Source organism: Narcine bancroftii, chromosome 1 (genome assembly GCF_036971445.1).
Source record: "Narcine bancroftii isolate sNarBan1 chromosome 1, sNarBan1.hap1, whole genome shotgun sequence".
In the NCBI taxonomy this organism is placed as follows: domain Eukaryota; kingdom Metazoa; phylum Chordata; class Chondrichthyes; order Torpediniformes; family Narcinidae; genus Narcine; species Narcine bancroftii.
Genome location: NC_091469.1, coordinates 324,943,422 through 324,955,928, shown reverse-complemented (window position 1 = coordinate 324,955,928; position 12,507 = coordinate 324,943,422). Strand labels below are relative to the sequence as shown.

The 12,507-nt window shown below is 41.1% G+C and overlaps 1 protein-coding gene across 5 annotated transcripts in view; it reads left to right on the top strand.

Moving 5' to 3' along the window:
* mrs2 (magnesium transporter MRS2) overlaps window positions 1-12,507 on the top strand; it is a 54,564-nt gene that overhangs the window by 27,749 nt on the left and 14,308 nt on the right. For 3 of the 5 annotated variants that reach the window (XR_011347766.1, XM_069907717.1, XM_069907708.1), the window contains exons 10-11: window positions 3,200-3,313; window positions 11,996-12,105. Coding sequence is in view for 4 of the 5 variants with exons in the window: in XM_069907717.1 (XP_069763818.1) it covers window positions 3,200-3,313; window positions 11,996-12,064 (183 nt within the window). In the remaining variant the exon portion in view is untranslated. Of the gene's footprint in view, window positions 1-3,199; window positions 3,314-11,995; window positions 12,106-12,507 lie in introns of those variants that run through there. The other 2 variants (XM_069907725.1, XM_069907732.1) reach the window with 2 other exon arrangements.

Genomic DNA, 12,507 nt, shown 5'->3' with positions numbered 1-12,507 from the left:
GCTCCCGTGTGTATAATCCTGACTCTGCTATTTAAAAGCTTCACTTTACAATGCTGAGAGTAGCCTGGAATAGAGGAAGAAAAGATAGCAGACACAGAGACAAGCCCATAAGACTTTTCCATACCATAGTCAAAGTAAATCAGTTCGAGAAAATTTGTCGAAGGTTACAGTAGTCAACTTTTGATGTTTTAAAAAAAAATTAGACATTCGTCAAGGTAATAGGCCTTTTCTGCCCATGAGCCCATGCCACCCAATTAACCCACAACCCCTAGTATGTTTTGAAGGTATGGCGAAACCAGAGCCCATGGGGGGAAATCCACACTGGCATGGGGAGATCGTACAAGCTGCTTAGAGACAGTGCAGGATTCCAACCCCGGTCCCAATAGCTGGCAGTGTGACAGTGTTGCACTAACCACTACACTAACCGTGCTGTGCCTGTGAATGATCATTGAAAGATGTAGTCTTTATATTGGCACGTGCCGCTCCACTTTGGAGACGAGCAGGGCCCTTTAGCGCTACGTGAATCATAAGGCTTGGATTTCCTGTGTTGACTCTTTGAAGTGCTGCTCAACTCATCGAACTTCCCCCTTCACATCTCACAGCCCAGTTTCAAATCCATCTTGCAGACATTTAATAATAGTCTTTGAATGAGAGTGGCACTTTTGCATGGCTTGTTCCAAATGCACTTTGTCCTCTTTTCATTATTTCACCTCATTGTTCCCCCAGTTCCTTTGGCAAATACTTCTTTTATATGTAAAGATGGAAATTCCAGAGGAACTAAAATAACTATTTGACTTTAATGCCTCTCTGACTGTTTTGCTTTTGGGACTGTCTTATATTCTGGTTGTTTTTCTTTACCAAGTTTAGGTGGTTCATGTGGGCCATGATCTGAGCTGCTCACACCAGTAGTTTGCTTCAGAAGCTGCCCTCTCCTCACCTGGCATTTCTTCCCAATCGTAATGACAGGGTTGTCTCCCTCACATGATATTCATAATCATTTGATTAATACTGCCATCCCTTCCCATTCCCATCACTATTATCCCACTGTACCCATGTGCGGAGAGTCCACTCCCTTTCTCTCACAAGCTGCAACCAATTCGTCCACATGTACAAGTCTGCAATCAGTAGCTCTTCTCTTCATTATCAAAACTCCTTGGACTGACGAGTGTCTTACTGTCCTCATAAACCACCTGCCAGTGCCTCCACTATTGTGTTTTCAGGGTGCTTTTTAATGAAAACATGGAAAGTGGACCTGTCTACATTTCAGAACAATGAAGGCGTTCCGTAACACAAAATGAACCAAACAATAAGGGTGGCATGTAACATTTAGCGCGACGTTATTGCAGCGCCAGTGACCTGGGTTTGAATCCCCCGCTGTCTGAAAGGAGTTTGTACATTCTCCCCATGTCTGCATGGGTTTCCTCCCACCCTCCAAAGCTTACCTGGTTGTAAGTTAATTTGGGTAGAATTGGGCGGCACGGGTCAGAATTTGATTTAAAATTGGGTGATTATTTTCTCGTTTACATATGAATAGATTAATTAAAACCATTAAGTATTATTGATGCTTCCCAACACCCTAAATAAGTTGAGTTGCAGCTATTATGATCAATGAATCAGTGAATTTTTTACCAGTTTTACAAAAATATACCATCACATCACAAGCACAAAACATTTGCTATGGCTTTATGTTTGAGGATATAATGAGCGTGGTAGATAGAGGGGGGTGTGAACGTTATTTACCTGGATTTTCGAAAGGTGTTCGATAAGATGTCACATAAAAAAAACATACAGAAGATGAGGATGCATGGAATTGGGGGAGAAGGATTAGCATGAATAGAGGATTGGATAACCAGTAGAAAGCAGAGATTTGTGGTATGGGGGTGTTTTTCTAAATGGTGGTCGGTGCTGCAGGGGACTCTGCTGGGCCCGCAACTGTTCACAGTATGGATTAATGACCAAGAAGAGGGGACGGAGTGGAGTGTATCTAAGTTTGCTGATGACACTAAATTGAATGGAAAAGCAAATTGTGCAGAGAATACGGAGAGTCGGCAGAGATATAGTGTAGGCAAGGGTCTGACAGAGTACAATGTAGTAAATGTGAGGTTATCCATTCTGGAAGGAAGAAAAGGAAGATCAGATTATTATTGAAATGGCAAGTGATGGCAGCATGCTGCCGTGCAGAAAAACATGGGAGTGCTCATGCATGAATCACAAAGGCTTGGTTTACAGGTGCAGCAGGTTATCAAGAAGGTAAATGGAATGTGAATGTTGGAGGGAATGAATTTAAGGTTCTGCTGCCACAAGGTACTGGTGAGGCCGCATGTGGAGAAATGCATGCAGTTCTGGTCTCCTTACTTGAGGAATGATGTACTGGCTTTGGAGGCAGTGCAGAGGAAGTTCACTTGGTTGATTCCAGGAATGAGGGGGTTAGCCTATAAGGAGAGATTGAATCGTCTGGGACTGGACTCGCTGGAATTTAGAAGAATGAGAGGAGATCTTATAGAAACATATAAAATTAAGAAAGATATAAATAAGATAGAGGTAGGTAAGTTGTTTACATTGGTGGGGGAGTCCAAAAGTAGAGGACTCAGCCTCAAGTTTCAAGGTAATAGATTGAGGATGGAGATGAGGAGGAACTGCTGTTCCCAGAGGGTGGTAAATCTGTGGCATTCACTGTCCATTGAAGCAGGGGAGGTGACCTCAATAAAGATATTTAAGACAAGGTTGGACTGATTTTTTTTTACATAGTAGGGAAATTAAGGATATGGAGAAAAGTTAGGTGGAGATGAGCCCATCATCAGATCAGCCATGATCTCGTTGAATGGCGGAGCAGGCTCGACGGGCCGGGCGGTCAACCCCCTGCGCCTATTTCTTACGTTCTCAACCCTGAAATCAGGAGCAAGTCCAATACCACACAGCGCATGATTCCTCTCTTAACCCTGAAGAGTAAGAGCCTAATTCTTTTGCTGCTGTGCATTCTGTAAACCTCCTCATCTGGAGTCCTTGGAAAAATATTTGATAAATAATAATATTTAAGCTCATCAGTCTGGACTCTGGCTGTTAATTTGAAAACAATTTTCTATTACAAATAAAATAAATGCCAGAAACACACAGTTGGTCAGGCAGAATCTATAGAAAGATAAATCGACATTTAATGTTTCACAACTAAGAATCTTGATTTTCTGTGTTTCATTTTCAGGACCCTAGGTTATTCTGGTTGATAACTGGAATAATGTTTCTCGGGAGTGGGCTCATGTGGCGTCGTTTACTGTCATTTCTGGGCCAGCATTTGGAGCCCCCATCACCCCCATCGGTATGTCTCAGTTCAGTCGTTTGCAGAAAGCGGCCATTCACTTCTCTGTCCCTGCCGCACCCTGTTTGAGAGTTAGCCGGTCCATCCCAAGATTCCTTCTCCAAAACCACAAATTCCTCACTTTCACGTTCACTATATACACATTTTCTCATTGAAATTTGCAATTGTATCAACTCCCAGCAGCATTTTAGCGAGTGACTTCCATTACATTGCTTGGAGGCTGTGATGTAGGAGGGAATGGTTCAGATTCTTGGGGCATTGGAATCGGTCTGGGGCAGATGGGATCAGTTCAAACAGGACGGTCTCCATCTGGGCAGGGCCAGGATCAATGCCCTCGGGAGAGTGTTTGGTAGTGCTGTTGGGGAAGGTTTAAACTAATGTGGCAAGGGGATGGGATCAGGAGTAGAGAGACAGAGGGGTTTAGCATGAGGGAAGAAGTCTGAGATAGGAGGGTGAAAAGCAAAAGAGGCAGGCAGGTAACCTCAGGCAAAAATGTAAAAGGGCTACTTTACAGCATAATGGTGATAGGGTTAAGGCTCTGGTTAAAAACAAGCTTGAAGGCCTTGTGTCTTAATGCAAGGAGTATTCCTAATAAGGTGGATGATTTGAATGTGGAGATAGCTGTAAATGACTATAATATAGTTGGGATCACAGAGACATGGCTTCAAGGGGACCAAGGCTGGGAGCTTAACATTCATGGATTTTCAATATTCAGGAGGGACAGACAGAAAGGAAAAGGAGGTGGAGTAGCATTGTTGGTTAGAGAGGAGTTAAAAGCAATAGAAAGGAAGGATGTTAGCTTGAATGATGTGGAATCAATATGGGTAGAGCTGCAAAATGCAAGGGGGCAGAAGATGTTAGTGAGAGTTGTATATAGACCACCTAACAGTAGTAGAGAGGTTGGGGATGGCATTAAACAGGAAATTGGAAATGCGTGCAACAAAGGCAAGGCAGTTATAATGGGTGACTTTAATCTCCATATAGACTGGATGAATCAAATTGGTAAGGGTACTGATGAGGACGATTTCTTAGAAGGTATATGGGATAATTTACTAACCCAGTATGTTGAAGAACCAACAAGGGAACAGGCCATTCTAGACTGGGTTCTGAGTAATGAGGAAGGGTTAGTTAACAATCTTGTTGTGCGAAGCCCTTTGGGCAAGAGTGACCACAATATGGTGGAATTTTACATTAGGATGGAAAGTGACAGGGTTAATTCTGTAATTCAGGTTCTGAACTTAAAGAAGGGTGACTTTGAGGGTATGAGACACGAATTGATTAAGTTAGATTGGCAAGTGTTACTTAAAGGATTAACTGTAGAAAGGCAATCGCAAGCATTTAAGGATCACCTGGATGAAATGCAGCGTTTGTTCATCCCGATTTGGAAAACAAATAACTCAAGGAGGGTAATACATCCTTGAATAACAAGGGAAATCAGGGAGAGTATCAAGTGTAAAGAGGAAGTGTATAGACTAGCCAGGAAAGATAGAATACCAGAGGATTGGGAGAAATTCAGAGTTCTACAGAGGAAGACAAAGGGATTAATCAGGAAAGGCAAAAGAGATTATGAGAGAAAGTTGGCAGGGAACATAAAAAATGACTGCAAAAGTTTTTATAGATATGTAAAGAGAAAGAGACTAGTAAAGACAAATGTGGGTCCCTTGCAGTCATAAACAGGTGAATTGGTCATGGGGAACAAGGACATGGAAGACCAATTAAATAACTACTTTAGTTCGGTCTTCACCAGGAAAAATATGAATAATCTTCAGGAAATAATAGGGGACCATGGGGCTAATGTGACGGAAGGACTGGGGAAAATAAGTGTAAATTATGAGGATGTGTTGGATAAATTGAAGGGATTAAAGGCAGACAAGTCCCCAGAGACAGATGGTCTGCATCCCAGAGTGCTAAAGGAAGTAGCCCATGAAATAGTGGATGCAGTGTTGATAATTTTTCAGAACTCTTTAGATTCTGGAGTAGTTCCTGAGGACTGGAGGGTGGCTAATGTAACTCCACTTTTTAAAAAGGGAGGGAAAGAGAAATCAGGGAATTATAGACCGGTTAGCTTGACATTGGTAGTGGGGAAAATGTTAGAGTCAGTTATTAAAGATGCGATTGCGGCACATCTGGAAAGTGGTGAATTCATTGGACAGACCCAGCATGGTTTTATGAAGGGAAAATCAGGTCTGACTAATCTTATTGAATTTTTTAAGGATGTATCTAGTAGAGTGGATAGGGGAGAACCAGTAGATGTGGTTTACCTGGATTTTCAGAAGGCTTTTGATAAGGTCCCACACAGGAGATTACAATACAAACTTAAGGCACACGGTATAAGGGATATGGTATTGAGGTGGATAGAGAATTGGTTGACAGATAGGAAGCAAAGAGTAGGAATAAACGGGTACTTTTCGGAATAGCTGTCAGTTACTAGTGGGGTCCCACAAGGCTCAGTGCTGGGACCCCAGTTATTTACGATATATATTAATGATTTAGATGAGGAAATAGAAAACAGCACTTCCAAGTTTGCAGACGACACGAAGCTGGGTGGGATTGTAAGCTGTGTCGAGGCTGTTCAGAGTGTGCAGGGTGACTTGGGCAGGTTGGGTGAGTGGGCAAATGCAGGGCAGATGCAATATAATGTGGATAAGTGTGTGGTTATCCACTTTGGAGGAAAGAATGGGAGGGCTGAGTACTGTCTTAATGGTATCCAATTAGGAAAAGGGGAGTTGCAAAGAGACCTGGATGTTGCTGTGCATCAGTCATCAAAAGTGGGCAGGCAGGTGCAGCAAGCAGTAAAAAAGGCAAATGGTATGTTGGCATTCATATCAAGAGGTTTCAAGTACAGGAGCAGAGAGGTATTGATGCAGTTGTATAGGGCCTTGGTGAGACCTCACCTGGAGTATTGTGTTCAGTTTTGGTCTCCTTATCTGAGGATGGACATCATTTGCATGGAGAGAGTGCAGAAAAGGTTGACCAGATTGATACCAGGGATGGCGGGACTTGCATATGAAGAAAGGCTAGAACGACTGGGCTTGTACTCGCTGGAGTTTAGACGATTAAGAGGAGATTTAATAGAAACATTCGAAATTCTTAAGGGATTTGACAGGCTAGATGCAGGAAGATTGTTCCCAATGTTGAGCAAGTCTAGAACCAGGGGTCACAGTTTAAGGATAAAGGGGAAGTCGTTTAGGACTGAGATGAGGAAGAATTTTTTCACTCAGAGGGTGGTGAATTTATGGAATTCTCTGCCACAGGAAATGATTGAGGCCAGTTCCATAGCTATATTTAAGAGAGAGTTAGATTTAGTACTTGTGACTAGGGTGATCAGGGGGTATGGAGAGAGAGCTGGAACAGGGTACTGAGTGGATGATCAGCCATAATCAAAATGAATGGTGGTGTAGGCTTGAAGGGCCAAATGGCCTACTCCTGCAGCTATTTTCTATGTTTTCTATGAACTGTTCACGTTGCCAATCAGAAACTAAATATCTGGTCTATTCTGCAATAAATGCTTGCAAAAGTGATTTATTTAAGTATGATACAGCAATCAAGTTCAGAGGCATTCTTCAGGGTCCAATAGGTTGCAGTGTTAATCCCAAAATAGAAAGTTTTTTTTTGCTGGGGTACGAATCACTCTCGTGATCAACAGTTCTGGGCCATCCATATGAATGTGAAGAGCTGCATGAGGGAACACCTGAGGCCATGTCATTCAACAAAGATGCAGTGTTTTGAAACCTACATCGAGAGTTTTTGGTGAATTTGAGCAGCAGGGTTGGCGTAGTAGTTAGCACAACTGTTACAGCGCCAACGATCAGGACAAGGGTTCGAATTCTGTGCTGTCTATAAGGAGTTTGTCGGTTCTCCCTGTGTCTTTTCCCCAGGGGCTCTGGTTTCCTCCTACCCTCCAAAAAAATTAAATTTAAAATTCAATGCAAAGGTTCAAATGTTCTTTTCATTGTCATGTAATAATACATTAAAAATGTATCATATTTAACGGCATATAAGGACCCCCCCCCCCCCCGCCATTTCAGCAGGGAATATTAAGAATTTTTTTAGTGTATTTACGGGCATGTTGGTGAACAGGTTCCTCGCTGCTGACACAATGGTCGGCCTTCTCACCGAGGGAAAGTGAGTGGCAGCTCTGGAAAGCACGGTTTTGCACTGCTGGCAATGGCTGCTGTGGTCACCCTTCTCACCGGGCGAAGCAAGCAGCGGCGGCAGCTCCGGAAAGCATGGGCCACCCGAGGGAAGGTGGCCCAAGGAGCTGCAGGCCCGCTGCCTGGATGGCCGCAGCACCTCCATGGGCTTCTTGAAGCTGGGTAAGTAGCCGGCAGCCTGCTCAATTTCAACTTCGAATACAAGACTTGGGGGATATTTTTGAGCCAATTTTGGGGGGGGGGGGGGGGGAATGTGGGTCTTGTATGCCGTCAAATACAGTAATCTACATGACAACCTATCTGCCGAGAGAAAAGCAAAGAGTCGCCATGGGCATTGCCCCACAAAGGAGAAAGAGAAGTAAAAGAGAATCCTCTCAGTGACACTGAGTGTCCGTGGATTCGTCTCCAGTACTCTCTCAGTTTTTGCAACCTCGCAGTCGCCCGTTCAAACTGACCTCCAGATCCAAGTCCCGATGTGATCACGAAGCTTTTAACGCCCTCGGCGCACTCTCGAATCCTGGCTGCAATACCTGGTTCCCATGCACCGGTCTCCAATAGCCGGCAGCCAGTCTGGGTCTTTCGGCTGCTGAGTCCCTCGCTGGTCCGCTGCCAAGCTCACCGTCCTGTATAGTCTTCTCCTTTTTCGCGACGAGGGATGTTCTCCCTGTTTCTGGTGCCCCGCACTAGTCCACTGCTCCTCCAGAGTCTGCAACCCATCGTGGCTGCTGTTGTCATCATGTACACGGGCGGATCCTTTAACAAGCCATTCAAAAGCTGTACAGAACAGTCGGCATTAGAACTGGGCAGTTGAACCCTTTGGAGCAGCTCTGTCTCCACTCTCCCAGACCAGCAGTAGCACTGTTAATACAGCAGCTCTGGTAGGGCCACCATTTACCCCAACGTTATTCATAAATATTTGATTCCATCTGTCTTCCATTTAAATCTGCTACCTTTTTGATATTTTTCATAATCAAAAATTTTTCAGTGGCATTATCTCACGCTTGTCCATATTTGTTTTATAACCTGATAACTCTTCCATATTTTTCTTATTGCAATTTTATCAAGGATTCAGCTGGGCCAGACATATATAGCACATCGTCAGCAAATAAGCTAATTTTATGTTCTTCATGTCCAACTTTGAAGGCCTTAATGTCCAGAACTCTCCTTTTAATCTCTTTTTTTGAAGACTTTATTTAAAATTTTATAACATGAATACAATAAAGAATTACATTTAAAGAAAAATAGAAAAAAAATTTAAAAAGGTATGATTACAATATTACATCAGAAAACTACACAAAATACCCCCCCCACCCATTAATTGTAACACAATATTAATAGTCTAACTTAAAATTAATCCAACCCTACCCCCCCAAAAATAAAGAGTGAAGAATTAATAAAATTGACAATATTATATATGGGAAAAAAAATACCCACTTATAAAAGAAAAGAGATAAAACTTAACCTAAAAAAAATTCTAACAAAAAAAATTGTCAATACTAAAATATCACACTTAAACATATATTTAAATCAAACTTAAATGCATATAATTAGCAAACGGAGTCCACTTTAACTTATAAAAAGACATCTTATCCTGAATTGAAAAAGATATCCTTTCCATAGTCAAACAAAATTTCATTTCCAAATACCGCTTATCTAAAGTTAGTATATTTCTATCTTTCCAAGTAAGTGCTATACATTTCTTAGCCACAGCTAAAGCTAAATAGATAAATGAAATCTGATAATCCTCTAAACCTAAATCAATTAATGATTGCATGTTCCCTAATAAAAATATATCGGGATCTAATACAAGATGGATATTATATAAACTGTTAAAAACAGATTGACTACCTTTACAAAACTGTTGCAATCGATCACAAAGCCAAACAGTATGCAAAAAAGTATTGGCCGTCTGATCACATCGAAAACAAGAATCCAACTTACTAAGACCAAATTTTTAAAATTTCTCCGGCGTTAAATATAGCTGATGAATATCTCCTTTTAATCTCTGCCAGTGGTTCAATAACTAGGATAAAAAGCGTCAGATACAGAGGACACCCCTGTCTACTCAATCTCTTTGAGGGAAAAACTGCTAACATCTCATTTGTTGGCTATAATTTTGGTGTGTGGTTTATGGTAAAGAGTTGTAATCCCATTTATAAATTTTCTTCCTATACCAAATTTTTTCATTGTTTTAAATGAGAAAGACCATTCTAATTGATCAAGTGCCTTTTCTGCATCTAAAGAGATGGTTATATTTGGATTAAACTTTGACTTCTGCCATATGTATTATATTAAATAGACTATGTGAAGAATGTCTCCTTTGATAAATCCCACCTGGTCTACATGTATTAATTTTGTTAAATATTGTCCCAGTCTATTAGCTAATGCTTTGGCCAATATTTTATCATCTACATCAAAGATCTCTATGATGAAGTTTTTAGTTGGCCTCTACCTCTCTTTGGAAGACTGTAATTATAGCAGTTCAATAAGATTCCTGGAGATTCTGGGTCTCCACTGCCCAGTCTAATACATCCGTCATAAGAGGTATCAATAAGTCTTTAAATTGTTTGTAGAACGTGGGAGGAAACCCATCCTCCCCTGAAGATTTGTTAGCTTATAAAGTACCCAAGGCTTTCTCAATTTCTTCTCTCATGAAGGAGGCATCTAAGTCAATTTGTTCTCCATCTTCTAATTTTAGAAGTTCACATTTGTTAAAAATTCATCCATCTCATTTTCATCCCCTAATAGTTCTGATTTATATAGTTTCATATGATATTGCCTAAATATTATTTATTTCTTTTTGATTATTGCTATAATATCAGTCTCTGTTTTTATTTTATTATAAAATATTTTATTATATTATCATTCTAGATGACTTCTCTGATTTCAACTGCCAAGATACAACTTTGTGTGCAAGTTCCCCTAATTCGTAATAATTTTGTTTCATTTTTAATATATTTTTTCCCATTTTATATGTTTGTATGTGTTGTATTTCATTGTTTATTCTCTAACGGTCTTTATTTTTCTTGTGACCCTGTTTTCTGATATATTTTCCAATTTCGCTATATCTTTTGACAATCTAGTTCTGTAACATACTCTTTCTTAAGTTTTTTTTGTGTATGAAATAATGTGTCCTCTTGGATAAGCTTTAAACATATCCCATATTAAAAAGCTATTAACAGTAGACAAAAAATTGGTTTCACAAAATAGTTCTATCTGTCTCTTAATAAACTCACCAAAGTCCTTCCTTTTCAACAGCATGGCATTGAGATGCCATCTGTATACATTTTCTTGTTTTTCCATTATTGTTAAAGTTAATGGTGAATGATCAGATAGAAATCTCACCGTTTTTACCACTCTACTTTTTAAACTGGGCAGACAACAAGAACAAATCAATGCTTGTATGTGAATCATGCAAATTTAAATCCTTCATAAATGATAGTGTCGCTTTTGCCCTTGTCACTTTTATGGCTGATTTATCCAGTATTAACTCTAGGCAGAAATGAAAGTCTCCTCCAACCAATATATTTGGTCTTCCCTCTGCTGTGTTTTTTAAAAAAAATCTTTCATAAAGGCTTCATCATCATAATTTGGTGCATAAATAGTCAAACATCCATAATCCTGCACAAATTTTACACTGTGCCATGACAAATCTTCTGGCTTGTCCGTCTGTGTCTCTTCTATTATTAGTAGTCTATTTGTGTTAATTAGAATCGCTATCCTCTTCCTTTTTAGCTAACTGTAGAAGATATTACTTGTCCCACCCATTCTCTTTTTAATTTAGCCTGTTCCGATTTGGTAAGATGCGTTTCTTGTAGAAAGACTATATCTTCCTTTATTTTTTAGATGTCCCAAGACCCACCTCCTCTTCACCATCCTGTTTATCCCATGAACATTAAGACTAATAAATTTTAACGTTCTATTCATATTGATATTTCAAACAAATATTGTTTATCACTAAAACCTTTTCGGCTGTTTAAATGATGCAGTGATCTTGCCCTTTTGGGGAAAAAAAACGCATACAATGTCCTTGGCCTGATGGTGTCCTAAACATTAAATCTTCAACAATTTCAACTATCCTTTCAGTCATGTCTCTCCTCACATTTTAAACACCTGCAAATCGTTTCCCATCTTCTCCAGGGTAATATTTAGTTCTTGTCCCGGCTCTCCAGCTCTGCCAGGATCCGCCGCCCCCGAGGCTACTTTTGCTCCGCTCCCTTTCGGGCTTTTGTTTGATGTTCCTAGCTGCACAGGAACTTTTGTTTAGTTCTCGGCTGCCTTGGTTTCTTAGTAGTTGTGTTATTCATTTTTTAGTAAAAAAGTTCTTAATTTTAGCAATTTAACCATTTTTTTAATACTCTTCACAGAGAGCTCAGCCAAAACGGGGCTGGGGCTGACCAGCTCCTTCACATGGCCACGCCCCCTACTCAGCCTAATGGTTAATCGGTCACTGTGGGGATAACAGCTCCATTAAACACAAGATGGAATTAAACTGTCTGATTAAGCAAAAGCCCTTTCTTTGTTGCAGATGCCATCAATCCTGAAAAGGTCACAGCGGATGGGTGGAAGAGGCGATCTGAGACAAGGTTCAAAATGATAAACCTACAGGCTGAAAGCGAACCCTTCTAGCACCAGATGGCAAGTTAAATCCAGGCGCAATTTACTGCACCATTCACGAATGGTGATTCAATTGAGGAAATAAATTGTTTTTTTTAAAAAAAAGGTCAGTGCTGCCGGAGCTTCTGTAAGGGCAGCGCTGCCACTGGTGCAGATCTGGAGGAAGTGGAGACGCAGCACTCCCCAGCATTGTCTGGCTCCCTCTGTCTGTCTTTCTCCCATCATTCTCCCACTCATAAATTTCTCCCTCCTCCCTCGCGCTGCCCCTCCCTTTCTGCCTGTCACAGCCCCCTCCCCTTTCTGCCTGTCACAGCCCCCCCTTTCTGCCTGTCACAGCACCCCCCCCTTTCTGCCTGTCACAGCCCCTTCCCCTTTCTGCCTGTCACAGCCCCCCCCCCCCTTTCTGCCTGACACAGCCTCCCC